The 20,888-nt window shown below is 39.2% G+C and overlaps 1 protein-coding gene across 1 annotated transcript; it reads right to left on the bottom strand.

The window, feature by feature from the left end:
* Positions 1-19: 19 nt before the first annotated feature.
* On the bottom strand, positions 20-20,157 carry fbxw8 (F-box and WD repeat domain containing 8). Its single transcript, XM_008417894.2, has 11 exons — positions 19,686-20,157; positions 18,998-19,102; positions 17,619-17,783; positions 16,397-16,485; positions 13,733-13,890; positions 12,718-12,914; positions 12,396-12,614; positions 5,175-5,302; positions 893-1,066; positions 678-794; positions 20-209 (listed from the first exon to the last, which is right to left on the bottom strand). The coding sequence occupies exons 1-11, from the start codon at positions 20,133-20,135 to the stop codon at positions 44-46; spliced, it is 1,968 nt and encodes a 655-aa protein (XP_008416116.1). The 5' UTR covers positions 20,136-20,157; the 3' UTR covers positions 20-43.
* Between the last annotated feature and the right edge of the window lie 731 nt (positions 20,158-20,888).

Raw genomic sequence — 20,888 nt, 5'->3', positions numbered from 1 at the left:
TCTTGTCCATTCTGCTCCACAGACAGTATTTTGTTTGCAGCGGTCAGAGAGGCGGATGGGAGCCAGCCAGCCTGTCGTAGGGCACCGCCAGGTTAATGTTGTAGTTGTAGCCGGATGAGTCGATGTAGTCGGACCTGCAGATGGGCAAGATGTGATCCTGTGACAGGGCATCCTCAGAGAAGTCGTAATGGCTGATGACTCCTCTGTGTCTGAAATGGACAGAACCAACAGCAGTTACAGCATTACAGACTTTTACTTAAGAACTGAAAATTAGACATGTCAAAAAGATTACATTTCATAAGTGTGAAGGATTTTTTAACTTTTTGCTGGGAGGGATAAGATTTCGTTGACGCAATAAGCCAGAATACAGTGCAACTTCTTATTTTTGTTGTCTGTATGCTAATGATCAATACACAAATGACTGAACGCTCATTCAGTTCACTTCAATTCAGACACACTTTATTAATCCCAGAGGAAAATTAGATATCAACCATCTAGAAGTAGCGGTAATCAAATAAGATCATAGATTTTCTTTTAAATTTGATTTGCAAAAGCAGAGAAGCGGAAAATTCCTATTATCCAAACTATTTTTGACATGTTTTAAGAGGAGTAAGAGGATGTTTAAAGGATGTCAAGCTTAAAGTCGTTTTTGTAGGTGTAGAAGAGAAGATGGTGACCTGCGGTGAGCTGTGAGGTCATCATCTGTGATGCAGGCCCCACGTGGCGACTTGTCATCGGGGATGTTGGCTGTTACCAGGGTGCTGGTGTTAAAGCGAACATGCCTTACAGGATGCCTTCCACAAAACAGACAATTATACGACATGAAAAACGCTACAAAGAGCTGGTGGCACAACCACAAGGAGGAAAACAGTCAGAAAAGCTTTAGTCCTACCTGTTGTGCATCTCCCACAGCTTAGTTCCCATCCTCATCTCCCAAACACACACCAGTCCTTCGTCTCCGCCGCTCACGATCTTCCAGTCGTCTGCCTGCACTGAGGCGACACCCAGGTGGTGGGCGTACAGGGATACCAGAGAGGAGCTGGACCTGAGGTCAAACACTCTCACTCTGCGTCATAACAGAAAGGGAACGATTCTGCTTTATGCTTGTTTAGCAAGAGAAGCACATGAGCTTTTCTGTAAGTTGTGTGCTTCCTTTGGAGGCGAACACACACTGTGCAATCTGCATCATGGTGTAGATCGTGTTGTTTGGAAGAGGAGAGCAAATAAATTAATTGAATCTGTTGGTCTTACAAGTTGACTAATTATCTGAGTGAGATTTGTTGTGACTTTGTTCCATCTTCTGATAAAACAAACAGGAAAGTTGATCTTTTCAGGACAAACATAAAATTCAAAAACTATTCTAAACAGGAACAGAAACAATGAGCACTCTTACTTTTTCTGCTGGGTAAGGATGACATTGTGAAAGTTAATAGTCCCACCCACCTACAATAGTCTCACCATTAAAAACATATTTTATCCCACGATTATATATTTTTTTCTCCAAAAGACTTGCATCCAATTATGATGAAACCCTTATAGCTTTTTTATTTCATAAAAGGAATACCCACACTAATAAAAAATGTAAAATAGCCTGGTTTAACATCAGAACCAACAAAATTAAAGAAACACAGAAAGACTTAAGCATAAGTAATACAGAAAATGCAAAGCCAACAAAAATCTGGGCCAGAAAACACCAAACTTACAAAAACAACAGCTGAACATTTGAGCTCCTGATCATTGTGTTTAAAAAAAATATGGAAGAAATTGTAATACATGTTAAAGCTATTTCTACTGGAAGAAAATGTGTTAAAACAATATAGTGCAAGATTATGATTAAAATAATTAAGATGATGGATTTTAAAGTGCTGCTTTCTACGATGGATTTAATGCAATAAGAGGAGGATTTTTTGCTCAGTGTGTTTCATTAGCAACAAAAGCCCAGGGGACGTTCAGCTCCATCTGTTGTCGGCGTGGCTTTATTGCAGCTGAAAGCATCCAGGACGTGACTCCATCCAGGATCAACCTTCTTCCAAGTCTTCATTACCATAATAAAATTTACTCTGGGGACTCAGGCAGATTTCATTTTCCACTATCAAAACTTTTCTTTTTTTTTTAAAAGAATCAAAGTGAAATGGCTAAATGGGCACCGTGGACTTGTTTGTCTTCAGCTCGTTGCCTGTTTAGTGGCATTACGTGATGGAGGCGCACGTTTAAACAATGAGGAATGAACATTACTGGCAGACCACAGGAAGACATAAACCTAATGCTGGAGGCGACCGTCTTTGCTGAACTGTCACTGGCCAGAATCGTTTTCATTAATCACGAAGAAAGTGTGAGAGAGGCACAGGCCGCTCCTGAACAGTTATTTTTCTAAAGCCAGAAGAAGTCATTAATCATCCCAGGCATGACGTCTGATTTAGTCTAATGATCTGGAGATCACAATCTTCCACATGAACGATGTTTACTAAATTTCAAGTCAAAACGGAGACAGAGAGTATTGCATACACTGTAGCACATCAAAGAATGCTATAAAATCTCCTTTAATGGCCAATGGAGCTTAGTTTTATGTGTCCAGGTTCAAGTCTGAAAACTTATGGGTCACATCATGTTCAAGTTATTCTAACAAATGCACTTTTTATCTCCTCGTGTGAGACAAAAATCTTTTTATTGAAGCGAACTGTGTTGTTTTTAGAGTTAAGTGTGCATGAATAATTTACAGAAACAACAGAGAAAAGACTGACAAATTCACATTTTAAAAAATTCTGTTCTGGTGGGCATCCATTTGAAACATAACCAAAAAACTCCACAACCATCTGCCTTTTTAGAAAAACTTATAGTAGCAATGATAACAGACTAGAAAGTATTTCCCTCTTACAATGTCTGGACTGTGTTTTACTTTGGCTGGATCTCAGGATTGCCAGTTACCAAAAAGTGCACGTAATTTTTGGATAGACATAAAAGTATTTTCAGATTCATAAGTAAATTGAAATACATTCCTATGTGTTTAAAAAAATCATTTTAAGAAAGACCAAAACCTAACTTAAACTTAAAAACTTACACTCTACATTAAACTGGAGAGCTTTTCGCTCCTCATGTTTTTTTTTTTCAGAAAGAATCTATTTGTGCAGTGACTTTAATTTTTCTATTGATCTAAAATGTTTTCACAGTGTGAAATTGTGTTTTAAGGTTGATAATTGCAGATCTCTGAACAGCTTAAGAGAGACAGAGGACACCCCTCCAGGATTTAACTGGGATAGACTAAATATGTACTTTAAAAGGTCAGGTGGTTTAAACATGTAGCAGGGAACATGTAGACTGCATTAAAAAAAAAGTTCCCTAACCTAAATCTGCACTTTCAAATATTGTAAAAAATGTTTGGATGTGAAAAACACAAAATGCTGTTTGCTTTTAAAGTTTTTGTCAGTCTGTACCTAAATCCTTTGGTTATGATACAGAGACGTTAGTCTAAGGATATTTTGTTCCAACCAAATATCTTTAAACTTTTGTATCTGAAAATTACTTTATCATAATTTACTCCTGGTATATTATGAACTACAACGTGAAATAAACTGTTCTGCATAGATGAGGACATACCTAGTTGGCTAACGGGTATAAAAAGAAGGTAAACAGCAACATGTATGAACAGGCAAAGCAGCAAACTGACCTGGAGATGTTTGGTTAAATGTTAGTTGGTGAAATAATCAAATAAAGAGTTGAGTACAAATGATTTTCCTGTGAGTCTGACATGAAAGTAGGAAGGGATGAAATGCCAATGTGTCGGTGTGAACTGGCAAAGGGGTTAATGATCTGGAGCTACTTGGTTTATGTGTTCTTGGTACCAAATGGTACCAAATGTCTTATTCTGAGATAAAATCCAAAAAAGAAAGAAAAAAGAAAACTGCTTAAACACCCTAAATGAACTGCAAAACAAGTCAAAAGCTTACAAAAGGACTGTTTTTTATAAACATTTGAGTTTTACATTGTTGAAATCTATAAATATTTCATGGAAACTGAGTAAAATGATCATAGTGCGAAGCAAACTGATCACTCAAACTGTTCTGTTTCGTACCGTTAATGTCTGCAGAACAAAGCGCTCTGCAGAACGGGCACCCATTAGCTAACAACCTCACACTTTTCCGTTTTCTCTTTATTTCCTGCTCAGACTTGTCTTGTTTGCACAGATGTGTTCTTTTTTCCACACAGGCCTTATCTGGACACTTCATTCGGTGCTTGGATCTCACAGAAAAATGCAGAGTGACAAAACTCATCTGGACAAAAAGAAGGGATGCATTAGGCTTTGGCTTGATGCCACCCTGACAAAGGGCCAAGAACGCCGACTGTCCGTCAGTCTCCACCGCTCCCATTTGTCCTCGACTCTGTGCTGCATCGGCTGAAGCCAAAGTGGCAGAGCCAAGCTAGAGTTGTTTTTTCCCCCTATCTGGATGAAATCTGACCAAAAACCAAAGACCAAGAGTGAAGCCACTCACAAAACAAACGGAACTATTTCTTTGTCTTTGTGCAGGTGCTGTTAATCATAACTAGCAGGAACGGGAGAAACAGAACCTGAACAGTATGATGTGGTCTCTCCTTCGCTTTAAGCCAACTACTTAACAGCCAGATGGGTTTGGGGCTGAATAGAAACAGCGGGGGCAGCTTTGGATGAAGACATGCCAGGGATTTCTCCTTTCCTGGCATCCTACGCACCACAGCACCCTCTAACAAGTGCAGAATAGATGAGAATGGATCTTTTATGCGTCTTTTCTTTAACAGGCGAGCCAAATGTGGCAAGCATGTGCACATTAGTGTGTGTGTTGTTGCTGCTGCTGCTGCTGGATGAAGTCATTACAGCCAGAAATTCTCGTCTCTTAACATCTAGTAGGTAATGGAGAAGACAAAGAGCAAAATATCACTCCGGTGAGTGTATTTCAATGCATTCCGTTTTCTCAATAAGCTTTCAGAAGCTTCTTTTTTCAAACAAACAGATATTCTTGAATAATGCACAAATATAATAGAGTTATTGTCTTCTCACACCTGTTCTCTACTTCCAGAATATTCTGCTAGGCCTTCATCATCAAACATTTGTGTATGTCCCTAGCTCAGTTGTTGTTTTTTTTCACTGGTGCATTATGTTTGTGCATTCTCTATCTGCACTTGTGAGTGTTTTTGTGTCCTACCGTCTGTCTTTGTTTCCACACACCAGCAGATGAGGGGGGCTGTCTCTCAGGTTGACACAAGTGAAATCTCCCGGCGAGCTGCCGACACAAACCGTTGGTTTCCCGGTCTCCAGGCTGTAGACATGGATCTGAAATCCGGGATCACACATCAGTCGACAGAGGAAATCCGTTCATTTCAGAGCTGATATGATACCACAATTTTGTAATATTGCCATAATTTTAAATACAAAGGAAAAACCTCAACAAAAATTCAGACAGTAACAAATACTGTGCTTGAAACAATCTATTGTTGGTGTAAATGTCGGTAGATGTAGTAGAAACCTGTAGAAAATATTACAAATTACTCTACATGCTGCAATATTTTATATTTAAGAGCGTATATCAGGCTGCATGAAATATTCCATGTAAATCCAGACTTTTAGTACATAGCGATGTAAAAGTCCAGGCCTAAATAGTTACTATTCATTTCTTAAACATAATTTTCCACAAATAAAAGAAAATGTATCCTTACACATTTAAAAGTTTTTTATGTTTTATTTTTTCTCTATTTAAAATCTAAAAAGTCAGGTGAAAATTTTGTTCTTTAAAAATGACAACAAATTTACAACACTAAACATAACAAGCTTTCTTTTTTAACAAGATCATGAAACATTTGCTGCTTTAAACAAGTTTATTTAGCTGGCCTGAGAGCAAAACTGAGTCTTTGGACTGCGAGGGTTGCAGAGCCGCGGCGCTGTCTGCAGCTTGGGCGCCGGTGCCTCCTGAACAGGACAGTGATGCTAAACAGACCTTCAATAAGGTCTGGTTTCAGAGGTAGTCCTGGACAACTTGTCAAGCCTTTTCCCACGAGGAGTAGGATAAAAGTCCGTAGTAACAAAGTGTGCGCTGCAAAGCACTAAAGATGCATGTCATAAAGGGGTTGAAAAATGTGTGACAGTCGTTAAAGGTGGGATTTGGAGTTCAATTTGGACAAACCAAATGAATTCAAACTTACATATGTTTCCAAAACAGCTGCTAGTTTGTAACTTTTACCAACGAACACAATTTACAGTGGGGATGATTATTATATATTAAACTGAAMTGAAATTAACAATCAATCAATCAAATTTTATTTGTATAGCACATTTCAGCGCCAAGGCATTTCAAAGTGCTTTACATAATTAAAATAAAAACAGGAATAAACAGTGAGAAAGAGAAAAAGATTTTGAAAAAGATTAAAACAAATTAAAAAAAAGATAAAGACATTAAAACCTCAGAGTTTTACTTAGAACGCCATCTAACAAGGGTACTCACACCTTAAAACCTTCATTAAAACATAAACATTGAGAATAAGGAAATAAAAAGTAAAGATAAAAACATTAAAAACATAAAAGACATCAAAACCGGCACTCTAATCCTAATTTAGCTATAAGCAACTCTAAACAGGTGGGTTTTAAATTGATTTTTAAAGGCACTCAGTGTTTCAGCTGTTTTACAGTTTTCTGGAAGTTTGTTCCAGATTTGTGGAGCATAGTAGCTGAATGCTGCTTCTCCTCGTTTAACAATAGGAAAGAAGTACTTTTTAATATTTTACCGCTTCCTGTAGGCAGACAAAAATCTTTCAGTTCACAAAAATGGTGCGTTAAACTTGCAAAACTAATGATAAAATTGTGTATTAATAATATTGGATATCAGCCAATGAAGGTGCAGTCGTATAGGAAAAAGCCTTGTTTGTAAAGTAAAAGAACAGAAGGACTCAAGTAGATTAACTAGAGAGAAACTTAAAGGCAAACCTGAATTACTGTCTTCTACAGCTTGATGGCTGCAATAAACTCTTCACAGAAGTTTCAATGATGTCATCTGGTGCTGGCCTAATTGATCAATTAGCAGCTGGTGTTTTCTCATCCAAACCAGACAGAACAAGCGGGTTAACCGCCAGGCAGAACTGTCTTTGAATAATTAAACTGAGCAAAAAGGAAAACAGGGGAGAAAATGGAAAGAGCTGGAGCCAAAAGGTAGAAGAAAAGAAAAACAGAAACAGACAGCTGAAAAGAAAGACATTTGAAGAAGAAAAAAATATATATTTAAAAAAAACTAATAGAGGAAGGCAGGATATAAACCTTCAGAAGGTGCCAGCAGTTTTTGTGTGTCCCCATATTTGGGCCAAGCGGAGCTTTAATTGTGCTCCACCCCAGGGCAGAGCCCAAACCACACTGGACTTCAAAATGACAGCTTGATAGGATTTGGACAGCTCAGGAGGCTGGAACGCAGAAATGAGGTTCAGCCTGCTGTTCTCAATGAATCACCGCAGAATTAGGAAGATAATTTTATTAAATACGTCCCCACCTCAGCCACTAAAATGAAGAACTGTCACTGAGAGAGGATAAGCAGCTGATTTGTGATAGAACTGGGGGCTGTTCAAAGACCAGGAAGAATATTAGTAAGCACGGATACAGTGCGGTGGTTAGGCTAATGCTCTCTCTGGTGCTCGGCTATTGAAGCTTGCAGACAAAAGAAAGTCTGAATTACACTGCGATGTTAATGTGATTACTCTGCATGCTCTTAAGCAGATGACATTTATAAAATCACTGCTGTTCCTCAGAGAAATCCTTTCATGTTGCTATTGCGACTATCTCGGAACTCATAAGGCTTAACTGCAGCAGTTACTCTTATTATTGAGCAGAAAGGAGAAATTATGAGTTGTGTTGGACCAGGTGTGTGCATATTTTTGCCTCCATAAAAGAATTCAGCAGCGGCCTCCATATTCAGACCTAATCAGGGAAGGGATACACTTGTACAATAGCCTGCTGAGAAAAAAAGCTGAACCACTGCTTCCCCTCTATGCAATGCTACATTAAATCTTATACAAACACCCACATCTGGAACAAATACGGGCTCAGGGCCTCATTTGGTTTAGACACCATGTGGACAAACAGAGATTAGCCCACTGGACCAGATGCAATATTATGCATAGAGTTTGTGCTTTCACATTATTTGGTACTTCCAACACAACATAATGGGAACAGCAAATCATTTGCACCCCCCCCCCCCACAAAGAAATTATGCAGTTACTTATGGAGATTAACTCTTCAAATTTGTATGAAGTTAATTTTGGATTCTTCACTGAAAACATGAGTAATTTAGTGCAAAAATTTACCCCTAAAGAGTATTTCTATGGCATTGCTTAACATGTTTTGGGTTGGTCTGGAGGTAGAAAGCTAATGAACTAATTAAGTTACAGAATCACAGAAAGATTATACCCTAAATCCAGCCCTCATTCCAACCCTGCTTCCAATCTCCTTCCAGCTCTAATTCCAACCGTCCTTCCAATCTTTACATTAAGTAAAGTTTCTTGGTGTCCATGGATGGATACAGTAGTCCAATACTATCAGAAATGGGTTAGGCATTTATCATGCAGCGGTGATCTTCATTAGGGCAGACAGTGCACCTGCACAGTGCAGCTTAAGCTTGAGTAATGTTAATGTCTTTACCACATTACTTCTACCTTTGAGTAGCACTTCCATTCAAAACATTTGAATTGTCTCAGATTTGTGACGCTTAAGCTGCAATATATTTCAACGTGTCAAATGTTTGGCTTAGCATATTGATTAAATTAATGATGCTATAGCATTAGATACAGTTTCAGTTTTATCTTTTAGTTAGTTTTTTTTTTGTAACTTAGGGCAAGTGTCATACAACAGTAAAATAAAAGAAAGATACACTCTACTTTGATGGGGAAAATCGCTAATCAACAAGTGAAATACAGAAAAAGTTTAGATATTTTTTTTATTGAAAAGCACCAAAACGAACTTGAATCTTATTTGATGCATAAGGAAAAATAATGTTCTTTTATATGCTTTTTAAAAATATATCTTCGTTCTTTCCGGATGAATTCAAAACTCCTCCTCCTGTCGAGGAACCTGCAGCACATTTGTACTATGACAGAGGAAAAGCTATAAGCAGGTCAAGTAGCTAGGTCAGGGAGCAAAATATAGCAAAATCTGCAAACAGAAACTGTTAAATTAAGAAGTTATCGGTATTAAGTTATGCTGGAGATAGCTGCAGTTTAAAACCCAAAATAACAATTTTACACTAATTTGCAACTACACAGTCTGGCCTCATTCCTGACTATCAATTAAGCAGGGGGGTGAAGGTGGCCAGCAAAATAACAGGCCTCCCACTGACCTCACTATCTGCTGTATCTGAGCAGCAGGTGGTGCGGAAAGCCAGAGCCATTGTGGGGAACCAGAACCATCCTCTGCACAGTGCACACACAGTTTGGAAAACACAGAGGAACACAAGGGGTGCAGGATGAAAAACTCATTTGATCCCCACGTAGTACATCATTTTGGTAAATACAGGTGATTTTATTCCACTGTGGGATCCTAAAATATAAGACTTTTTAGTACTGATGTGATTTAAGTATTTTAATTTAACTCTCACTTGACAGACTGAGTTTGGGCAACAAATTAACTAATGCACTCTAGTTAGTGACTGCAGGGATTTATTTGCCTTGAAAGTCTCAGGTGGGTAACTTTCACTTTAGAATATTTTAGTTGATGCTTACAGCATTGAAATTTACTGATAAGTTTATTTTAACATTAGTTACTGTGTGTATCAAACCATAATAGACTATTTTATGTCTTTGCATTTAAATGTGAACTTTTGGTCTGATCATAATGACTTTGTGTTCATTCAGATAACAAATCTGCTCGTTTTCTCTCGACTTCATAAAAAAACAACAGTTTTTTCTGACAGCACTGAGGTAGAGCTTCTGTGGTAGATGAACTGTTTGCCAGTGTGAATGCCAGCTCATGTTGCAAACAGAGCCATGAGCTGGGTATGTGCCCAGGTGATGTTGGTCCACTGACAAGAGGAAGGCAAGGAGTAACAAGGATCTGGAGGCAAGCCTCAGCCACACACACGTTCTCTACACACATGCCAGGACGAAGCAACAAAGACAAGGAAGAGCGGCAGCAGTATCTACAGTTTGAACAGAGTTTGACTAATGCAACTGCATCCAAGTTAAAAATTTTTTTAAAAAAGCACAAAGTCTGAATAAAGTTAACAAAACAGGTTAATGTCATTCGGTTCATCCGAGTCGAGACGCTGTAAATGAAAAAGTGTCACTCTTATGTGTGAAAAACGGTGTGAGATGATTTCCTCGGATATCAGCTCCGCGCATCTTGACAGGTTTTAATGAAGCATATGTTTCTTTACTAAAGACAGTAAAAACGGTGGCAGCCAAATTGTGTTTTGTCATCTGTGCTGCAAAAAACAGCTGATAGAAGTGGAACAAGAGTGAAAGACTAGTTAATTAAATTTCCAAAAATTTGTTAATTAGTGAGAGCGTTCACTGATCATGAATTGGCATTATTTAGAGCTGAATTTTGGCCGATATCTGATCTGAAAAAAATATTTTAGAAAGATTTAAACTTCTGGTTGAATTAAAACTAAGTCAGTCTAAGATTAAATATTACATTTTGCCTTGAAGATGATACATTTTCTAACCTGATCATTTAAAAAAAAAAGTTTTGAAAGAGAAGCTTGATGCAACGACAAATTGAATTGTAGAAATAAAAAAAAATTTTATTTCTAAATGCTTTAGAATTTTATGCCTCTTCAAAAAAAGCTGGAGCTCCATTGGTAACCTTTAGTAGTCCTATTTATTTTAGTGTTTTTATTTTTTCCATGTCTCAGAAGGGGACTACTCACAAAAAGAAAATCTAGGATTGATCGCAATTACAAACATTAGTCACCTGGAAATTATTTAGATTTGGGATTTCATCACTGAGATTCATACAGGATTTTTTTAACTGAATCATTTTTTATTTTGCAGAAATAAACAAAGCTGTAGAGAGGACTCAAACAATAGACTGTTGTTATAGTGAGACATCGGTGTTACGCTCCTTTTGGTCCACTATGTGGTGCTTTAGGGCTGCAGCTGAATAAGTGCATCCAGTTTTCCAGAAGCTATGATGTCAGAGTGGCTGCTTTGCCAATACAAATAAATAAATCCCTCACAGACTCCAGCAAATATCTTCTTTCAAGATACCAATAAAAGCAAATTGTTCACTGTGCATTTTTTGAGTCTGTCTACTTTTTAATTTATGTTTAAAAACAGCAATGGTAACATAGCCTCAAGGGCTTACATGGCCCAAGAGTTGTATCCCCCAAATGAGTATGTTGTCTCAAGGCTCTTTGTACTAAGTAAAGGTTTAAGAGTCAATTAGCCACACAAGGTCCTTGGAAACGCAGTATTATTAGAAACAAACAAAAGCTGGCTAAGAAACAACACTTGATAAAGGTACACTTGAAGGCTGTAGTAATTACGAGAAGCATCTAGGGAAGGCTGGCTGTAACTTAGGAGAGTTATTTCAGATATAAACAAACCCCCCACAGGTTCATGAGTGTTGAATCTAATGGGAAACGAGGTAATGGTGATTATGGCACTACGAGACTCAGCTTACATAATGCTGGTTGTAAAAGTTCACAACAAAATCTGAGTTTGGATCTTTTACAGCATGTAATATGTACTGTGTTTCAAAGAGATTACACACCTTTTACCTATAAGGGCTTAATTCACTTACCAAGCAAAGGAAGATGGTCATTTAATTAAAACATTAGCATAATCCTGAAATTTCTGTCCCCTTTGCTTTTCTCTGCAGTGAATTGTATTTGTGAATAACAACCAGCATATTTCCATTTAACCAAACCAAATTGCAATTTACTTTGTTCCACGTCTCATTTTTTCATTACGCACCTGCAGAGAAAACGAGTGGCCTTGTTAACTCTAATGGAAACCTTTCATTGCAATTAGGGAGATCAAGGTAGCTTGCAGTCCTTTTTACAGCACGTCTAAACTCCAGATGCAGAGGGTTTCAGGTTACTCCATCCAGTTTGCCAACATTCACATTTACCCCTAGCAAAACCTTGACACAGCTCCATCTCTTCCATTAACACACAAATACTATATTGTCAGTTCATATAAATATTGTAGAGGTGCACGTAACATCCAAAATAACCATGAACAAATGTGATTTTGTTGCAGTATCTAGTGGATATGAATGCCTTTGATTTGACTTTTTATTGTTAAGAGCTGTATAGTCAAAACAACCTCTTAGTGAACACATTAGAGTCACGAGAAATGCCTGTTGGTGTTCCTATCTGAGCTGCTGAGCCACTCTTCTCAGGTCTGCCTTTTAGTAGCTACCAAAATCTGCAGGGTGAAATTGAACCCACCTTGTTGCCTCCATCGTGCATGGCCCAGCCGGTGCGCTTCACCCCAAAAGCAGTGAGGGTGTTGGAGGCATCCAGACAGGTTACAGGGTGACCATAGACAGAGTGCAGGGTCCTTGGCTGCTCCTCCTGAGGGTTCAACAAGTAGACGTCCTCTCCAGCCGCTAAAACCACCAGTGGGGACTGATCTGCCCGGTTTGGTACAAAAGTAAGGCTCTCCACCTGCCATATATACGATGAAAGTACAATTCAAGATAAAAAAAAAAAAATCAGCACCTGTGGAACATCGTCTTTCATTAACACACAACCAGAGTGTCCCACTCACTGTTTTGGGTAGCTGAGTCTCACAGACAGTCCTCCAGTAGCCGCAGTCATTGGCGCTGTCGAGCCGAACGTCTGACCCTGCGGCTGAGACCAGGACCGGACGGTCCGGGCTCAGACCCAAAGCCTGGATCCTCCCGGGAATCTGGTAGTGGTGGATGGGCTCCCCACCTGTTTCTGTACTCCACAGGTCTACACAGCCTAAACCAGAAACACAACCTCTGACTAAAAGTGTTTTGATTTCTATGTGCAAACAGTTTTGTTGCTATGCCGAATGCTGAAAATGAGACATTGTGCATAAAGGTTTAATAGGCATCTAAATGTATAGATAATGTTCAGCATTGTCATTCTACTACATATAATTATCTTTTGTTCACAAATGTCTTATAGATTGCTGGTTTCCCAAATACGTTCATTAAATTTTTTGCACAAAATCATTCTTAGATAATGAGTCTGGTCAGTTCTGCCTGTTAAGCACTTTTTTTCAGATTGAGTTGTTTTAGGGCCTCTCGTCACTTTAAATTCAAATAAGCTGCTGCCGCCCACACTCCCCAACTCAACATTATACTCTCATGCTGCAAAGAGATACAAAAATATACAACCGTACATCTTTGAAAAGCAGAAGTAGAGCCTCCTGCATAATCAACAAGAATGCAGCAAGTGAATTATGAATGGTAAGTGAATAACCAAACACTTGTCTTTTCCTGCAACCTTGTACTGCAGTGCTCATCTTCTAAGTAGGCGGAGCTTCACTCGGGTTGCTAGGTGAGGGGCTCGGCTGGGGTTGACAGGTAACAGCGCAGACCCCGTCGATTGTGACTTAGCAATTGGATGGTTTTTGAAAATGCCCATTTTTCAGACACTAAAAAAAATGTTCTTATTGCCAAAAACCAGCTGGATGGCACTTTAAGCACTTTGGCTGTTTTATTTAGAAACTGTTGAAATCCAAATGGAAGTATAAAAACATGCGAAATGTGAATTTTGCATAACAGCCCTCCATTAAACAAACACCCACTTACCATCTTCATATGAAGCAGCAGCCACTGTGCTGTTGATCTGGACGTGGCTAACGTGCGGTCTTGGGTGCGTGTTCGCCGAAAGACTGTTGGTCTTGAGGAACGAAGATGTTGAGTCCCAGTGCAACGTATCCCAAAGCCTCACATCACCAGACGTGTACCTTAAATATAACGCAACAGATGGGTTACTAGATTAAGTGTCTTTTAGGATTTAGAGTGCTGTTATACAACCAACATGTTTTGAATAAAAGAGGTCAGATTAGCTTTCAGTGGAATAAAAGACAAGCGGTTGCCTGAAGTACTTTAAGGATTGATGACAGTCCTTAACTGATCATCCCCTCTCAGCACTCCTCCATCTGCACACTTTTCTTTTGTTTGAGAAGAAATGTCTAACAAATGGAGCAGAGCAGCTCTCTGCTCTGAACTCCACACACCTCCTCTCCCATCTCTTTGCCCCGGCTGATTAGCTCTCACTGCGAGAGACGAGCATGCTGCCACCTTCACAGATTCAATCATGTCTCTGTGACTTGGAGCTGCAATGTGTCGTACAGTAACAGCCAGTTTGACACGGAGCGTATATGTGAGTAGCTCTCCGTGTGTGTGTGGGGGTGGATTTGCAGGGTTTGGCAGGAGTAGAAGCACACACTTTTTCCTTAATTGGTGCATCATCAAAATGCCAGCGATCGGCATGACGCGCATGCTGGATGTCGCCCAACAAACTTCTGTGGGGAGAAGTTTCTGCTCAGACTACAGTGGCATTTCTGCAGGCCTCAGCAGATCTGCTCTGTCTGAGACGGGTTAATGGCCACTGCTTCTCCTGTTGCTTTTTATTTTTTTGTTTTTTTTTTTCAAAAAGCCAACTCCCTTCCCACCGGTTTTCTGTCACCAATCAAATCAATCTTGACTTGCTCTTAACTGCTATTGATTCTTTTTTAGACAAATTCAAATAGTTTCGTTTAGCTCAATTACTCTTTAAGTACCAATAATGAGGAATGTACTGACATCATGAATATGTTAGCAGCATATGCATAAAGCTGAGTATTTAGCAGTGAGTTCACATTACATCAGGCCACTTATTAAATGTCTTCAATGTTTAAGTACTGTGTGCCGCACATCTACTAATTTGAAACCACACAAACAGGCTGTTTTCTCTAAAGGGATCCAGCAGGACTAATGGGAATCTAGTAGCCTTTGTCCCAGGAGACACTGCAGATCTCCTTAAGGGCCTCCTATTGAGCCCTACAGGTCCCTCACAATTTATCACTGCCTCATACCAGCTAGTTAAGGGCAGGTTTAGCTGATTAAGCTGCAATTCATGTCCCCTTTCCTCAATAAATGCAGTTGTTACTTGTGTTTTTTGCAAAGAAGAGCAATAATGTGACTGTGATTGTGAATTAATTGTTTTAATTCACAATTTCTGATCAGAACGTACTCTGTCAATGTAAAAATCCTTGTTCCTGCTGTCATTTGCCCACATGAGGTTTCATCAGAAGTCTGACATCTGGCTTTAATGTGTGGCTGAAGTCATAAAACTGCTGTTTAATTCTCAAATCCGGTCCTGTGAAAGCCTTTGAATGTGCCTGTAAAATCAGCTACAGTAATTATGTCAATCAGGCACAACTACTTTTGATAAATAATGGCCACTGTAGACTGAGAACAGCACACACAAGGCACAGTTTTTAAACATGCTACGAAACGGTTGTCTAGTCATTACGACGTGACCCTTTTCAAAATCACTCTTGTTTTTTGATAAAAAAGATAATCAGTACAATTCATTTCAGTGGTCTGATCTGGATTCCTTTACTTTAACTGTTACCCAGTTAATAATGACACCGACATCATGTTTTGGAGCTACATGTCTGACCAGAAGCATCAAATTATACTGAATTAGGCTGTATTAGAATGAATTGAATTTAATTTGAAAATTATTCATTTAGGGTCCTTTTCTTATCTAGTGTATAAGTTTATATAGTTGAAATGTAAATAAAATTAACTGAATGGCAATCTAGTGAAATGCATGTTTTTTACAGGGCATTGTGTTACCATCATGTAATGAGCAGCTCATGGCCAAATAAGGACTTAAGCAATTTTTAAGTTAACCAAATACTATTTGTCAATTCTTACAAAATACATAAACTCCCTTAAACTTCAGAGAAACTGTGGGTGAAGTCTGCTCAGACAACCTGAGCTAGCCAATCAGAGGAGGCTGCAATTTAAGCAGCTTCTATTCTGACAGGAAATAGTTAATTTAAATACTATCTTAGCACATTGGGACTTAAATCAACTTTAACTTCCTTGTGTTTGTCAATAAGGAACACTTCATTTCATTTAAAACATTGTGCATTTGGCCAATACCTCATTAGCATTCCAGTTATTTGATGTTGTTGTTCAGCATAATACATCGTTTTCAGCTGTAAAAATAAATCCAAACTTCATCCCCTGATTTATAATTTCATCAATGTAAATGCAACATTTTGGCATTGGTTTAGACAGGGACACACAGCGTCTCCTACGTTCATTTAAACCCCCGGCATTATATCACAAAAATCTATGACCAAGTTTTATTTAGCGCGACAGAGAAATCAATGCAGATGAAATGAGACCAAGTGAGCTCTGCTGAAACAAAGAGGACATCAGGCATGATGTCTGCTCGTCCTTGAAACTCACCCGGCCAACACGAAGTTGTCACAGGAGCTGACGTCGCACAGAATTTTCCCCAACTCGAACTGCAGCTGGCTGACAGATCCCACTCGATTCTGAAGAGGTACAGATGCTAAGCTTAAAACTATTAACAATTGAATTGGTGTAGCAGACCAACACATGACTGTGAAGTGGAAGGAACATTTTGTACAAATTAAAAATCTGAAAAGTGTGGTGTGAATGTGCTTTCTGCTTTGCACATCTTAAGAATTACATTTTTGGCTTTTCTTCTTTGTAAAAAAAAAAACTCAAGCACAGTTACATTTTATGCAAAGCATAAATAAACTTCAAATCAAAGACTTGCTTCAAATTCTAAGCAATTCTAAGCTATTCCATTGTAGCTCTGACAGCATGTTTATGGTCTCCTTTCTGTTGAGAAGTGATCATCCTTCATTCTCTTTTGCATCCTCAGACAGGTTTGTTATTATTGCCACGCATTGCTCCATCCATCTTCCTATCAACTCGGACCATGACCCCAGGATGATGCTGCCACCACCATGTTTCACTGTGGAGCTGATATGCTTAAGGCAAGTGTTAGTTTTCTACCACACCATGTCTTATAAGATCAATATTATTAAGAATAGTGCTCTGTAAAATGTCCAAAGCTTGTTATTAAACAAATGCTGTTTTAAGTGCTCTCTTTATCCATGATTTGTGGGGTACATTTGTGATGTCATCCGTTCACTAACGACTGAAATGTTGAAAATAATGGTGATCCAACGTCACTATTTTTGGCTGCATGCCGTAGTAGTCAGGGTTCTATTTTGGAAATTATTTTAAAAATCATGCATCATTTTTGTTCCACTACTCTGGTAAGTAACACTTTGTGTTGATTTATCACATAATATCCTAGTAAATCAAATCTGCAGTTGTAATGTGACAAAATGTGAAGGGGATGCAAGGAGATGCATTATGAATTTATTTTTCTTACCCACAAGTAAATCAAATGAGAACAGCACAGTTGACCTCTACAATCTGTGGTTATTGGCAATGAGATTTCTAAGTCACGTAAATATTGACAAATAAACACTGTAATCATGGTCTGCTGTCAATCACACGTTAGTTTTATTGTGTTATTTTGATAAGATGATTTCATGGCACCTTCACCTCTCAGACAGTTTTAGTAATTTGATTAGAAAAAAAACAAAAAAACTTCCCATTTCAGTGAAGTAGAACAGATCAAGCTCACCTTCCAGTTGGAGCGGACAGTTCTGGCCGAGTTCCTGCAGTCTCGCAGGGTGCTCTTCCAACAGGGGGAGCTGGACACGGAGGCACCCTGGTGGTAACCTTCCCTCTGGCACAACCTGAACCACAGAACGCCATCCTCCGCGAGGACTCTCCATGCCCTGCTCACCTGGGAGGAGATTGGACAACACGACAGTGGTTTGAGTCAGCATACATTAGGAGCTTGCATCACTCATTTCCGCTTAACGAGCCCGGCCGCCTGCCAAAACGGGCTCTCTGCACCACGAGTGCTGTGGATCTGCCACTCAATATCTAATTTACTAACATGCACAAAATAAAGTCATGAGCTGCCCAAAGCAATACAGAATGAAGAAGGTAAGCGTAATTAAAGTAACTAATCGCCAAATTATGGACGCTGCACAAAGAAACAATAAACATGGATTTTATTGGCAGGCCGTGATTTATAAGTCTCTTAAAAGTATGCTTGATCATCTCATCTGTTTTAATTTAATTAATAACATAATATGAACCCTATAAAAAAAAGCATGCGGAGCAGGCCTACAGTTGGGGTCAGGACCCAACCATCCAAGCGTATGTGGTAAAACACCAGAAGTGAGAGCAGGAATAAAGTCCATTCACTTTATTTCAGCTAGTTAACTTGTAGAGTGCAGCAACAGGTGGGGGCAGTGTGTCAGTCTATGAACAATAGATTGGCATATCATTAAAAGGGCCTTTTGAAATCAATTTTTAAGACAGAAATTTAGATTTTTTTAATAGAATAATTTATGTACAAGACAATATAAAGGACTTTACATGATACAAATGGAAGTCAAAAAGAAATACAGCATAAAAAAATCCAGTTAGATTGGTTGACCAAACGTTGGTGTAAATGACATTATTGTTATTTCCAAAGTAAAGGAACTGGATAACCATGTTTTCATGGAGTTTGTTCCAAAGCCGAGGAGCACAGAAACTAAACTCTCCTAGTTCAGTTCTGGTGCTGGGAAGACTGAAGGGGTCAACATAGTTTATGCCTGAAATTCAGCTATTAAATTCTCAGTAATTTTACACTGCCTACATTTATCCTACAAAAACCAAAAAGTAATTTTACCATTTGTACTGAACTTCTCATGGCTATTATTTTCTCTTCAAACAAGAATTTCAATCTGCATACAATTGTGAAATATAGCAAAAGAAAACCAACTTTAAAGGATTAAATAATTATAGCGAGGCAAGATAAAGTTTCTCCCTCTACACTTCACTAGTCTGGATTTTTTCATGTCAATAGCTGACAATTTAAAGACAAAAGTTTCTCCAGAAGGAGCTAAACCATTCAGCTGCACACTGTTTTTTGTTGTTGTTGTTGTCGTTTCTGCACCTCACCTGGGCACATCGGCCAAGCTCCATGCAGTTGAGGTACTGGAATATCTTCAAGGCTAATTCGTACGGCAATTCAATGTCAAAGAAGGGAATGTCGTTGACTTCATTCTGCAAAGAAAAGGGATTACAGTACAAAACACAAGATACACTGCTTTAAAAAAAGTTTTTGCTCCCCTGGAGATTTCTCCTGTCTTTGCTTTTTTGCTTCAAAAACACTCAAGGTAATGGCGACACACTCTATACTCCACCAGAAATCCTGAAGGAGAACGCTCGGCCACCAGCTCACCAGTAAGACCACCTCTGAATCGCTAAAAACAAGGGATTTAGAGTGGCCAAGTGAAACTCTGGAATGACTGAAATATGGCAAAACATTTATGTTTGAAACGCTTCAATATGACTGAATTGAGATACTTCTTGGGGAAAAAAAAAAAAAGATGCAGCCCATTCCTTCTCATTGATGGGAAAAAAACCAATGCCCGTTATTGCAAATGCTTAATGCCACAGCTAATGATTAAATGAACAAACCAATTATGTTTGCATGTCAGATCATTTATGTGCTCCATTTTATTGATTATTTATTAAATAATTATCTGAAACACACAAAAAAAATCAAAGATAGAAGAAACCTGTAGGGGGGGAAACTACGTTTTCACACTGAATTTGTGCTCAACCAGCTTCTTCCTCATCATACCAGATCCTGAATGAGTTGATCCACAAGCTCCTCTTCTTTCTTCACCTTCCTCTGTGGCTGCCTCTGCTGCTGCTGCTGCTGCAGGGACACGCTGCACATGTTGGTCATGTTATCGTACTGCCTCTTTCTCCTCGTTCTCTCCTCCTGAATCCTGTCCAGCAGGGGACTGGTCCTCCCATCCAACAGACTGCGTGCAATGGAGACATACTGAGGCTGATCTGCCTCTACAGCAAACCTCCCGCCACTAACACTTCCCTCATCCTCAGTGCAGCTCGATTCGTCTTGTTTTTGAGTATCACAAGGTTTCTTTACGTCTTTCTGCTCGGGATAATCCCTGGAGGAGGAGGAAGAGGAGGAAGAAGGAACGCAGACGAGTCCAGTCTCTTCTTTTCTAGTCTTTAACTCTTGTTTCCAGCGTTCCCTGAAGGCAACAAGCTCGTTCGCCGCCATGTCATCGTTCAAAACGTATACATTTTAAGTTTTACAGAACAGGATATGTAATTTTAAGTTTAAGAGTAGCCCATTTCAGAGCAGCTGTTTTTGTCGGTATTTTGTGGAACCGTCAAAAACAAAGTCGCTCTTCTCTAAAAACAGACCGATGAGGGACAAAGCGGCACTATATTGGTTCCGCTAGTATTTAATTCCTTGTTTTCCTCCTTTTTTCTCAGTGGTATATTTGCGGCTAAATTGTGTAAATAATAGCATAACAATTTGTTCTGTGTGTGTGAGGTGGACGGAAAGTGTGAATAGCGTAAGCGTAATTTGTACATCAGAGGAAAAGAACGTAACGTCCAGTCTCCTTAAACAAAAGACTCTTCAGATGAACCCAAACATCAGAGATCTGAGTGTTAAGCGTTGCATCTTTCTCTTGGAAGAAGATGATGTAAACCCTAAACACCATGTGACATGGTAATGAATAATACAGCAGCGAGAGGTGGGGAGAGTCTGGGGATCGCAAACACAGTTAAGGATTGATGAGGGAGCAGGAGGAGGGTTCATATATCCTTCCCAGATTTAAAGAGAAGACGGGGACAGCGCGGAGGCTCAGTCAGAGGAGAAGATGTGCTGGCTTCCGATAGACCAGCCTCTGCTGCGGCCGGGAGACTCCAGCTGCAGCGCATCGCGCCGACGCTCCTCTGCTTGCTCCGTAGCTCAGCTGCTCGCGTCGCGGCTACGGAGAATCGGGGACCAGCTCGAGAAGAG

This window comes from Poecilia reticulata, linkage group LG9, assembly GCF_000633615.1.
Source record: "Poecilia reticulata strain Guanapo linkage group LG9, Guppy_female_1.0+MT, whole genome shotgun sequence".
Taxonomy (NCBI): Eukaryota; Metazoa; Chordata; class Actinopteri; order Cyprinodontiformes; family Poeciliidae; genus Poecilia; species Poecilia reticulata.
Note: the sequence above shows the minus strand (reverse complement) of the source record. Positions and strands in the feature narration are given on the sequence as shown.

Bases quoted from the DNA above. Each gene is read 5' to 3' on its own strand.
- fbxw8 (XM_008417894.2), bottom strand. From the start codon at position 20,135: ATGGCGGCGAACGAGCTTGTTGCCTTCAGGGAACGCTGGAAACAAGAG. The intron at 5,303-12,395 runs GTGGGTTCAATT...CCCGGATTTCAG, and splicing joins TGCACGATGGAGGCAACAAG to ATCCATGTCTACAGCCTGGA. The intron at 210-677 runs GTCACCATCTTC...TGTCCATTTCAG, and splicing joins GACCTCACAGCTCACCGCAG to ACACAGAGGAGTCATCAGCC.